Source organism: Limulus polyphemus, unplaced genomic scaffold (genome assembly GCF_000517525.1).
Source record: "Limulus polyphemus unplaced genomic scaffold, Limulus_polyphemus-2.1.2 Scaffold4545, whole genome shotgun sequence".
Classification (NCBI taxonomy): Eukaryota; Metazoa; Arthropoda; class Merostomata; order Xiphosura; family Limulidae; genus Limulus; species Limulus polyphemus.
The window spans coordinates 5,999-18,818 of record NW_013670155.1 but is presented as its reverse complement, the minus strand read 5'-3'; the positions used below and the strand labels follow the sequence as shown (position 1 = coordinate 18,818).

Sequence of the window (12,820 nt, the reverse complement as noted above, 5' to 3'; positions counted from 1 at the left end):
TCGATTACTTCTAAATTAGGGACGAATAGAGCAGATAGCCCTCGAATATCTTTGTGTTAAATTTTACAATCAAACAAACAAACCCAACAATAAACTAGTGGAATCGTGAACTGGTTTCTTTAGATAATTAACTTCTTATCTCATGGATATGGTATTCTCAGCTAACTTTTGCCTTATCTTTCCAGATAATTCTTGTTTTTACAATCTCTGGTAAGCTATTTCTTGTTACTTTTATCTGGTTGGGCTATAAGACTCATCCTTAGGGTATTACCTCCTTGGTGTATTAACAGCTGTTGATTTTGCACAAGCTCGGATGTAATGACCATGTTTCCGACATTTATAACAGTTCCCTTTTCCTGACACCCTTTGAAAGGAATGATTATTCCCTACAGGTTTTTGTTTGTAGTTCTTAGCAATATGTCATTTCTAGTTGCATTTGAAAGATCCATTGCCTTGTGGTTTATTATCTACATTCTGTTTCACTAGTTGCCCAACTAATCCTTGCATTTCTTATAGACTGTCATCAGGGGAAGTTGATGTTTCAAGACTATCTGATCTAATGATCATATAACTTCTAGATTTAGCTGTTTATTTGCAATCTTAATGGATTTAGGTTCTATTGCTAACTGAATCATTTCACGTGTAGCATCTGGATAAGATAATTGGGCAAGCCTTTCGCATTCTTCCAAGAGTTTGACTAACCATACCCTGCTCTGGAACTTTGTTTCGGATACTTCCTTTCGGTATGTCACTCCATACCTGTTGAATAATGCAGTTTCAATAGCTTGATAGTTGTTACAGGTCTCAGCTGGAAGGTTTTTCTTTTATTTAATGTTGTTAAAGCTGTTTCTTTTGTATGGGCCGTAGGATAAATAGTTTATTGCTCATTATTCCATCAATTCACTATGGAAATTATTTCGAACTAAGTCTGATATGCCTCCCACAGCATTTTCCCCAAAATAATCCACTGGTTTCTTGATTGGGTGATACTGTTTACCTGGACAACTAAATTCTGAAACTGGATTTGGTAGTGTCATGGCGGGAGTCGTCTGGGAAGGTCTTGAAATCACAGATGCCACAGCGGTAGTAGTAACAGAAGTAAACCAAATAGGTTCTTCTGTTCCATATTTAATCGTTTAAACTTTTAGAATTCTTGGATGGATGCAGAAAGAGGTATGGTTACTTTGATATTTGCATTTACCACTTCGTTTTACAAATATTTTATTCTGTCATCGATATTCTTTTTTTTTTTGCATGCTTTAAATAATACATTTGTTTCTTTCTCTTCTCTCAAATTCTCGTGTTTTACCTCTTGATCTTGTCTTAATTTTCTGCCCGCCTAACTCACAAATAACCTTACTTGTGGATTTTTCTTGCTAATCAATCAATAACAAACACGCTGGCAGACTAACTTACTAAATCGATCATTGCCGGAACAGACGCAATAACTTTCACTATCTAACTCACTAACTGACGCTGAACTGATTAACTCGTTAACTCATCCACTCAATCTGACATTTTAACATTGTGCTAGTTTTTTACTTATTGTAGGAATCCTCTAGACGTTGTGTCGTCATTACGTCACACAAACATCTAAATTAAAATATTGGAAATATAGCTTACAGCAATATAATGAAGCTTCGTAGAAGATAACAAAAGCTATTGATCAACAAATATAATATATCAAAGTTTCTACGTTATTTGTACAGCTTTCTCAGATTAAAAGCCCTTAATGGGCAATCTATTAGCCATCTTTAATCGATAATGGTAATAGGAGTTTATGCTTTGCTATTGTGTTTAACTGAAGGACAATTTTTAGACTCGTCTTCCTACATTAGTACACATTTTAACAAAACGTTCTGATTAAATTGAGGTATTATTCCCAGATTTCTAAGTTGCTCTGTTACATAAACTCGAATTTGTTTTCCATTTTGTTGACAAAACGTTTTTCTTGCCATCTTTTTCCAGCCGGATAGTGATGTCACCGAGATGGAACAAGACAATGGATTAATTAAAGGTCATGCATATAGCGTTACTGCCATCCGTATGGTGGGTATTACTCTTGAATAGTGTGTTCCTAAAGTAAGGGTATTCGTTAGGAGTAGAGTTAACGTGACAAAGGGAGATCCGATACTCTGAACATTTCAAGAGGGCAAACCTTTCTTCTTTTGAACATTTTGATGATGACTGATATATTTTTGTTATATTAAACGCACACTATCAGTAAGGGCATTTTTATTACCTCGATCACATAGAATCTACATACAGGATGACTGTAATACGTGGCTCTTTACTGGAATTGAATGTCTAACTATAAAGTGATTAAGTGTGTTGGTAGTAACAGCCTGACGATCTTTAAGCATAATTTCATCGTTACATAATGGCAATTTTGCTTTTAAGAGTTTATAAACATTTTCCTAATATAATTATATACGTGACTTGGGTTAGAGATTTTTTTTCGAAAATTAAAATAGGTTTACACAATCCGATTATAAAGCCGCCACAGTTAAGTGAATATTGGTGTTGAATTTATGAACGAATAGCGTTATCAACGTAGTATTATTGTGTTGTTGTTTCCTTGGCTCAATTTTTAGCTTTGCACTATTTGCTCTCTGTCCACCGCAGGTAATTGAACCCCCCTTTTTTTTGCGCCGTAAAACCGTAAAATTACCGCTCACCCACTGGGTGGCCCGGCATGGCTAGGTGGTTAGGGCACTTTAATTGCAATCTGAGGGTCGCAGGTTCAAATCCCCATCCCACCAAACATACTCGCTCTTTCAGCCGTGGGTTCGTTATAATGTGAGGGTCAATCCCAGTATCCGTTGGTAACAGAGTAGCCCAAGAGCTGGCGGTGGGTGGTGATGACTAGTTTCCTTCCCTCTAGTCTTTTACTGCTAAATTAGGGACGGCTAGCGCAGATAACCCTCGTGTAGCTTTGGGCGAAATTCAAAACAAACCACCCACTGGGACAGTATAGTTATGAAAATAACTAACTAATAGTTACTCAAAAGATGCGACTTTCATGTTTCTGCCAGAATAAACTAAACTTTAGGGTGTTGATGGCTTATATTCTGGAAAACGCGCCTTCACAGAGGCATAGTGATTTTGCTAGGGTGCTATTCAATTGTAAAATGGCAGGGAATTTTCTTGTAAAGCAATATTTCTTGGCTTTTCACTCTTCCAAAGACACCTGTGAATTCAAGAATATAATAACTTAAACTCATGCCCAGTCATTGGTTTGAGTTGCATTTAAACGTCTTTGTTCTTTTAATTTTAATCTTCAAATCACGAGTTAATCGTTTTGGTTTGTTTGTTAGAAATTAAGCACAAAGCTATACAATGGGCTATCTGTGCTCTGCTCACCACAGGTATCGAAACCCGGTTTCTAGCGTTGTGAGTCCGCAGACATACCGCTTTGCCACTGGGGGCGTTTTGGTTGGAACTTTGAACAAGAGAAAATCCGATAGATCAGTTCCTTGTATAAAACTTTACATAATCAGGCTCGTACGCAGAATGTTTGAAAGAGGGTTTCTAATTTGTGAGATCAAAAGCCAATACATATTGTGCAAAGCATGCTAATGCTACGTGGGTCTGGGGGCATGTCCCCCTCCCAAAAACAAAAAAATAGGTGTTTTGAGATTAAATCTGGAAACAATTTTGCATGAAATATAGGTTAAACAATTGCATGGCTGTTCACATAAAACCCACAAACATCTAATGAAAAGTCAACAAATCATCATTCTGTTGTATGGGGAGTTAGATTTAAATTAGCATCCATATGTATGTTATATTGTAGTAAAGTACTGTACTATCTACATGCAGAGTAGTTATTAATTGTTAATTTATATTACTAATTTAAACAACTTTGTATAGCAACAGTATATTAGCTATTTCAATCATTGGCTATCATATACGTACAGGTATGCACTACTGAAATAACATGTTAACATGCTCCATTCTTCTGGGGTACTTTTCCATAAATAAATTACACACAGTTTCAATGTTGATAGCAGTGTCATAATGATTATGTATTAAAGCTAGAGCACTCAGTCTTTCTTCGGTTTGCTTACACCTCAGGTAATTATTCACTATGTATGAACTTTGACTAAAAAGAGACAATTATTTAAAGCTGTGGATACAATTGTGATAACCAACAATGTATCAAACATTTGTATGTATGTGTGACTTGTTTTAATATATTATTTTAAAACACGTGGGCTATGTTGCTGTTTGTTTATTGTTGAAATTTATTGCCAACAAGTCAAAGACACCTACTGTAAATAATCTGGCTTACAAAGCCTGACAGTAGAAATACGGCTTCGGCCTTCCAATTACAAAGTGTCAGCAGAAGCAATTAAATGCAACTACTTCAAGCCAACAAATGCTGATGCGTCATCAAAAGAATTTGGACTATGTATAAAACGTTAAAAACCATAAGCAGCTGCGCTAAAAGCATAATTTGTTTACATCACAAAAATAGGTGGTTTGCCTGAATCCTCCCTGCGTATGTGCGTGATAATTTAGTCTTCGATTTCTTGCTTCAAATAATAAATGAAGTGTTGTTTTTTAATTAACATACTTTCCAAAGCAATGCTACTTTAGTTCAGTGCTTTTTTTCATTTCTATCTTGATTTACGCTGTAAGCACATATTCATAACGCCTGGACACCCTGTGCATTTAGTAGAAATAACAATAAATGTTCTCCAACTATTTCTTACGACTTTTTGGTTGAGGTCCGATCAGTCATATCTATGTCTATCAAACACTGATCCATTTAAGACAGTGAAAATAGTTACATTATAGTTAGAAAAGAACGAAATAACTATTTTTCTTGCTCTTATTGATCGATTTTAAATATTTTGGATGACCTCTCCTTCTGATCACTATGACTTCAACAGGAGCCCCATTGTAACCGTATACATAATACTTGCAATTGTTGTAAACATCGAACCTTGTTCCTGCAACTGAGAATAGGATAAACACGAGTATCTGACATTCTCCCAGTGTATATTGACTAGTTTAGCACTATAAACAGGTCTTCTATAGGTAAATTGCTTTTGCAAGAGACAATGGACTTGCACTAAAATCTTGACACGAAAAGGTGGAAGAGCTAACTTTCAAATAAACATTTCTCCGCAAAAAATGAACCGAGGAACATAGTAGTTGTATTGTTTCTAATACTAAATTATCTCTAAAAGGCAACTTTAGTGCTTTTTAACATTTGTCGAATATTGTAATGACCAAAAGAGTACTAATTTCTTCACGATCGACTCCAGATTTTAGGATTAATTATTTGTTTCGGCACCTTTTATGAAATATTACGTGTGCATTATTGAACCATTTATTTCATTGATATGCAGTTTGTATGACTTGTTTCAATGTTTTTCTTAAAATAAGGAGTTTACGTGTGTGACTATAGATGGCGCATACTGTTAGCTAACACTACATCCGAATAAACTTATGAAATTTTCAGTCCACAGACAAAGATAAAAAAGTAGGGAAGACAGTTACTCCGATATGAAAAAGTCATTATCAGTTAGAAAAGTAATATTAACGAGTTACTATAAAAGATTAGTTAACAACCAAACCTTTCATTTTTGTTTTCCTGTTTAAGTAAAAAGAAAGGATCACATTTAAAGTAAATAATAATTCTCATAGAAATTCATAAATAAAATCTTGCAGTACTGTATTACTATTAGGTTGAAGTGGACACTCCAAGAGTATCTGGAAAGATCCCTTTGATCAGAATTCGTAATCCATGGGGTAACGAGTGTGAATGGAAAGGAGCCTGGAGTGATAGGTACTTTTTCATTTGTTTTAATGTTTAATTTTTTTCTATATTTTTTATACCTTATCAGTTTGATTTTTAGAACAATAATTTACAATTATGTTTAATTTGTAGTTTTTACATTTGACTCAAATAGCTATTTTTACATTGGGAGAAATTAGTATGTATTTGTAAAGTAACATTTTCAGATTTTTACTTGTTGGTTCATTTTTTTCACTGATATTCACGTTTTAGTGAAGAAAACAAATAAATAACCTGTATAATAACGCTGTATAATAATAATAATGGATAACTAACTGTGAGTGTGATTTTTTGTTACGTTATTCACACCACAAAAGTATTTTAGGTTATTAGTGGTGAGTAAATTAAGAACCACACGTAAACCAAACATTTTTACCCGTAACAGAAACGTGAGCTACAGGTTATTATTACTTTTAATACAAAAACATTCTTAATTTTATTATGATATTGCAGTAGTGCATGCAATCTTACCATCTTAACATAATATTAAAGAACAACAAGGGACGTTTGGTCCATCTTGGCTGTCCTATCCACCAAATTAAACCTTAAAAAAATAAAAAATAATTCAAAGCTAGCCATTGTCATTCAAATACTTATCCAGCTTTCCATTAAACTTCCTGAAATTAACTGCATCCACCACATCCAAAGGCAACCTGTTTGAGAAACTAATCACCCTGTTAGAAAAATATAGTTTTCTTAGCTGAAGATGACTTCTTCTCTGCCAAAATTGATATTTGTATCCCCTAGTCTTACCATTCCTATCATTAAATATGAAAAAAGGTGATGTATCAACACCACCAATTCCTTTAACAATCTTAAACACCTCAACCACATCCCCTAGCTCTAAATATTTTTAAAGAGAAAGCAAATCCAGAGATCTCAAACTATCATATGATAACATTTTCATCCCAGGTATCATTCTAGTAGCCCTTTCCTGAACTCTTTCCAAAAATTCCATGTCCTTTTTGAGGTAAGGGGTCCAAGACTGAACATAATACTCCAAATGTGGCCTAATCAATGGCCAGTGTAATGGAATTATAACCTTTTATGGCTTGTATTCAATATTTCTTTTGCTACAACTTAAAATCTTATTTGCCCTTCTACTAAAAATATCACATTGCTTGGATCTCTTAAGAAACTGATCAGCCAGAATACTAAGATCTTTTTCTTTCATAATTCTGTTAAGGTTATTCCCACCAAAATTATACTAATGATTCAAATTGTGATATCCCACATTTGTTACCCTGCATTGAATGATTTATTGGAATTGAAAGCCATCTGCCATTTATTTGCCTAAATAATCCAAATTCTTTTGTAATGCAGTAGCAACCTCTTTGTAGCCAGCAACAACCAAAATTTTAATGTCATCAGCAAACTTAAGTAATATAATAATCTTCAAATTAAAACAAGGGAACCAACATTTAATTACATATTTTTTACACATTTTCAGCTCTCCTGAGTGGACCATGGTCAATGAGAATGAAAGAAAAGAACTAGGACTTACGTTTGAACATGATGGAGAATTCTGGTGATTAATGGGATATTTGTTGTTGTTTTTAATGACATTTTTGAACTAGAGGAAGGAATCTGCCAAGTCTACACACTTAATAAAACATTTATTGAGATAAAATCAAAAAAATCTTCATTTGTTTCTCCCAGATTTCATGAGCAAAAACAGGTGATATTTAAAATTTTGTGAAATTAAGATTTTACATGCATTTGATTGAGAGTTCATGGTTTATATACAAAAGGATATTATTAAATTTTTCTCACAGTATTATCAGTTATTAAAGTAATAAAAAATAACTGGTTTACTTCAAGCCCTTGCTGTTTGTTTATTGAATCATGTGGTTTAAGTTCTTTTTTTTTATCACACCCGTCTTGTACTCTTTTTTTTTGTTGTTGTTGGTATTGTTTGAAATAAATGATTTAAGATCAACCTATTATAAAATGAAGTACATAATATTGACTATGGAGAAACTTGTTTGATCATAAGTTGTAAAGTAAGTGAATTGTTAAACAAATTACATGTGAACAGAAGGCACTGATAAATAAGATTTCATAGTTTTATTCCTTAATATTTTCAAACCAGTTTTAATGCCTGAGAGATTTTTTTTGTATCTTTTCAGGATGTCTTTTAGAGACTTTCTCCTGAACTTCAACAGGCTAGAAATCTGCAATCTTAACCCAGATTCTCTTGATGATGAGCCTCTCACACAGGTGTCCAAGAAGAAGTGGAACATGCACGTTTTTGAAAGCAGCTGGATTCCTGGATGTACTGCTGGAGGATGTAGAAACTACCCTGGTGAGGTGGAAAGAAGTCTGTCTGCTAGTTGATAATTTAATACTTTTTCTTTTATAATGCACAGTATTTACTACAGAATACAGAGTGAGGTATATGTTCTGCATTTTCAAATAAAGCTCTATAAATAATCTTTTGTTAACGAAAACCTTTTTATTATGCATAAGATACTTGATTGTAGAATGTGTGTTTGTATGAAAATTTTATAAGAATTGACAAAATAGAAAAATGATAAAAAACCAAATGAAAAAACACAAGTTAATTTTTATCGTATTTAAATCCATGACAAAAATTATATTAATTGTGTAGCATACTAATGAGCCACTATTCAAATCTAAAGTTTCTGTTACTGTTTATGATAATTAGAGCCTTCCTTGATAGAGTAGAGCTAAAGTGGAAGCAAAATTTTGCACTGAGAAGCTGGATTGACCTAAGTGTCACTTAATTATTAATAAAAATGCTAGACTTTGGTAGCCACTTCAAAGAATCATTTAATACACACACACACACACGTTTGTATGTCTGTAGGAGAAAGAGAAGATGTTTAGTTTAGCCAAGGGAGTTTACCTTATGGTTATGACTATAAATCCAGAAATTCTAATAAATTGAATTTCAGATACATTTTGGATGAACCCTCAATACCAGGTTACACTTGAAGATGTTGATGATGATGATGATGATGATCTTTGTACTATGATAGTGGCACTAATGCAGAAACATCACAGATCGAAACGACAAATTGGACAGGACTGTTTAACAGTTGGCTATATTATCTATCATGTGAGTTACACATGTATTTTATTTCATAGTGACAGCTATTTGAGAATGGAGATCAGTAGTTTTCATGAGCTTTTTTGTAAATTGGCAAATTCAATATCTGTTTTGTTTTTTTGTAATTTTTATTGTGGTCCAATTTTTCTTACAAAGAGAGCAAGAAACATGAAATATTGATCCTAAAAACATTAGAAATAATATTTCTGTTCTAAATTGTTGTGTGTAACCAGCTAATTAAGGGGACTAAACAATTTACCTTTCAGTTTTTTATGTTTTTTTACATCTATTTTCATTAGCTGAATGACCCAGACAATTTACCTAAACCATTACCAAAGGAGTTTTTTGAATCTAGAACTCCAGCAGCTAAATCTCCTTCTTTTATAAATCTGCGTGAAGTAAGTTGCAGATTCAAACTTCCCCCTGGCTCCTACAGCATTATACCTTCTACTTTTGACCCAGATGAAAGAGGAGAATTTGTCCTGCGAGTGTTCACTGAAAAAGAAAACAAAATGAGGTAAAATAATCCTATGTGAACTTATTTCAGGAGTATAAGGAACTGGATAACTTGGAGATAAAATCAAATTTCATGTTTTCATTGGAAATGGATTTCAAAAATTACTTTGTTTTATTCTTCATTGGTTGTTATTTATCACTTGTATATAGATTATAAATTAATCTAAAATTTACATCCAGGTAATATACATAAAAGTTTATTTGATATTAATGCATTTTGTTTCAGCGAATATGATGAAGATGTTGGACTTAAGTCCCCTGATGAAGAAGTAAGATATATTTTAGTCATTTTAAATAGTTTTTCATATTAAATTTTGCTTGAATAATGATATAAAGTTTCAAGCAAATAGAATAAATTTTGTTTAAAGTAAAATGTATGCCTTATTGGTATAAATATTTCAGAAGAAATTCTATATTATTAGTCAATATTTGATAAAATAACATCTACATATATATAAATTTACCTTGAAGCCTAAAATTAAAAACTCAACATTTAATATCATAAGAAGAGCAACATATATATAGTATTGTATGAAATGTCCTAAAACTTCGTTTTTGCTAGATTTAGTTGCCAAGATTGACCTTATCTGCTCATCACATTTACTAGAACCTAATGAGCTGAGAAATATTTTGTGCCATTTTTTATTTTGGATTTTACTATAATTTGGGGAGTTCTATTGTAGGGTAAACTATACTAGAAATATTTAAAATAGTGGTAATTTTCAGAATTTATTATTATATGTAAGAAAAATAGAAAGCCTTTAATGAATGCCACACTATGCCTGGTATTGTTAACATGTCTGTAGCATTTTAAATTATTGCTGACTTCAGCATTTGGTGGTAGTATAAATCAAGTGATACACAATTAAGCAAGATGTTTATATAAGTTAATTCTAACTTCAGTTTTGATACTGGAGTATTTTCTTTGATGTACATGAATCTCTTCCATATCTTTTTACTCATTACCCCATATTCAGGCTGCTTGCACTAAAAGAAACACCTCTTAATTTTTTCCTTTCCAACATTTCTTGAAGCCTCATCTGAATCAAGCTTAGATTTTGCATCTGTTAGAGGGTGTCCTTAAATTCTCAGGCAGAACAACATTATTTTTAACTGAAGCTTCATTAAGTCTACTATGTACTAAATCTCTATAACACTTGTAATGAAATACAGATTCAGAGTATTGCAGTGACAAAGACTCTATCGTATAACACAGTTTAACAAATTTCATTTCACCAGACAAAGTGCTATTCTAAGTTTTCCTTACTAGGAGTTTTCCTTAAGTAAGTTGTCACCTTTTCCTTGGCATATCATATAAATATTCTGATTAAGCTCCATTCAGAGTATTTAAGTTTCATATATATTTGATTGAATGGAACTATCAACTGCAAGAAGTTTACACATATTATAGGTATGTTCAAACTGAAGGTTTATTCACTTGATCAAAAGAATTAAATTGAATTGCAAAGAACAAGAAAAGAATTAAAAACATGATTAACTGGAAACCTCCAATGACCTTAAAAAATGGAAATACTTGAAGACATTTTATATTCAAGGAAACCCAAAGGAATGGATTGGATCAAAATTTTACCTTACTTTAAGAAGACTAGGCCATCTTGACTTAGCCCATTTCTTCACATCATTGGTGATCCATGGAAAAAACAAAGCTTTTTAGATGTGGTCTCATTTGCTATCTAGTCTATTGACATTCCCAGTTATATGTAATAATGAACGGACTTCTTTGTTACCAATTTGTTCATATTCAATAGGTTCTTGTCAAGTTTTTATAGAGCCAGATTCTTTATAATAGATGTCTGCGACTTGTTGACAATAAATTTCAACAATAAACAGACAGTACACGATCCACTTGTTTTAAAATAATATATTCAAAACAAGTCAAACATGTGTACAAAAATTTGTTACACTATTGGTTATCACAGCTGTATCCAAAGCATTAAATAATTCTCTTTTTCGTTAAAGTCCACACAGGTGAGTTCAATTTACTTTAGAACACCGTTTGACAAGACGAATTATTATCCTCTATCTATGTAATAACAGTACAAGCTGTGAAACTCACTTTAGAAATTGCCACTATATGCTTTTTATGATTAAACACACAATGACATAGTCTAACTTCACTTTTTTCACTTTTACTTTCACTAACTTTCCAGAAGTTTCTACAAACTATGAGACATTATGATATAACAAAACTCACTTAAAGGAACAAGAAAAATTCAGAAGGTTCAAGTAACCTGACATCAATTCGCAAAAATTGATTTATAAACAGTTACATAAGCAAACCTGTGATAAATTATCACTTATAAAAATACTAAATCTCACTGTTGCACCAAGTGTCTCTTTGGACCTTCACTTTCTTGTCCTTAACATAGCCTTCACTTACTGGCATGTTGTGATTTGTTGGCACTCTCGATGCTTGTCATATGCTCCAATCACTACTGGCACTGTTGACCCATTTGCTGATTGAGCTGACCATCAGTCATGCACCATTTAATCATGAAGATAGCAATTCCTTTTTGTGGCGAAAATGATGAGTTGTCTTGATTCTTCTGGAAGCAACTTCCATGGTGACAGTCGTTCTTTTCTTGTGTTTTTTGCTAGCACCAACTTTATGGAGAGCTCCAGCTGCTTTATGTTGCTTGTTGGTGACAGATTTACACTCATTCACAATATATCCAATTTTATAACAAATATAGCATCTCTTCTTCCTTTTGTCCATTGAGTTTTTCTTTTAATTTCTTTTCCTCTCTTCTCTGCTTGCACTCTTCTCTCTCCAGGCCTTGTTGTTTAATAAACTCTCATAGATCACTATCTTTTAGCCCAAGTCGCTCACCTCTCTATCCATTTATCAAAATCAGTCAACATTTTTATATAGCATAATTGTAATCTGTACTTTATTTTCACTATCACTACAATTGTTTGTACATAGGCCTACTTCTGCCATCGTTCATATCTTCGTTTATTGCTGTTTACCACTGTATAATTCCTGACTGGCTCTCCATATATCAAGTTTTTATGGGACAAGATTCTGTACAGAAGGTGTCTGTGACTTGTTTGTAAAAAAATTCAACTATAAACAGACAGCACCCAATCCAGTTGTTTTGAAATATATTAAAAACATGTCAAATGTATGTACAAAAATTTGTTACACTATTGGTTACCACAATTGTATCCAGCCCTTTAAATAATTGTCTCCTTTTATTCAGTGTTCACACAGGTGAGTTCAGTTACTGTAGAACACCCTTTGACAAGACAAATTATCCTCCTCTATTTACATTACTACAATACAAGCTGTGAAACTCACTTTAGAAATTGTCACTATACGCTGTTTATGGCTAAAATCACACAGCCTGACTTCACTTTTACTTTCACTAACTTGGTTGCCTAATATATATATATATATA

At 32.8% G+C, this 12,820-nt stretch overlaps 1 protein-coding gene across 2 annotated transcripts in view; it reads left to right on the top strand.

Moving 5' to 3' along the window:
• LOC106471326 (calpain-B-like) overlaps positions 1-12,820 on the top strand; it is a 45,171-nt gene that overhangs the window by 26,926 nt on the left and 5,425 nt on the right. For both annotated transcript variants that reach the window (XM_013931924.2, XM_022399937.1), the window contains 7 exons: positions 1,969-2,049; positions 5,700-5,800; positions 7,260-7,337; positions 7,939-8,114; positions 8,728-8,891; positions 9,182-9,399; positions 9,625-9,667. In XM_013931924.2, coding sequence (XP_013787378.2) covers positions 1,969-2,049; positions 5,700-5,800; positions 7,260-7,337; positions 7,939-8,114; positions 8,728-8,891; positions 9,182-9,399; positions 9,625-9,667 — 861 coding nt within the window. The remainder of the gene's footprint in view (positions 1-1,968; positions 2,050-5,699; positions 5,801-7,259; positions 7,338-7,938; positions 8,115-8,727; positions 8,892-9,181; positions 9,400-9,624; positions 9,668-12,820) is intronic.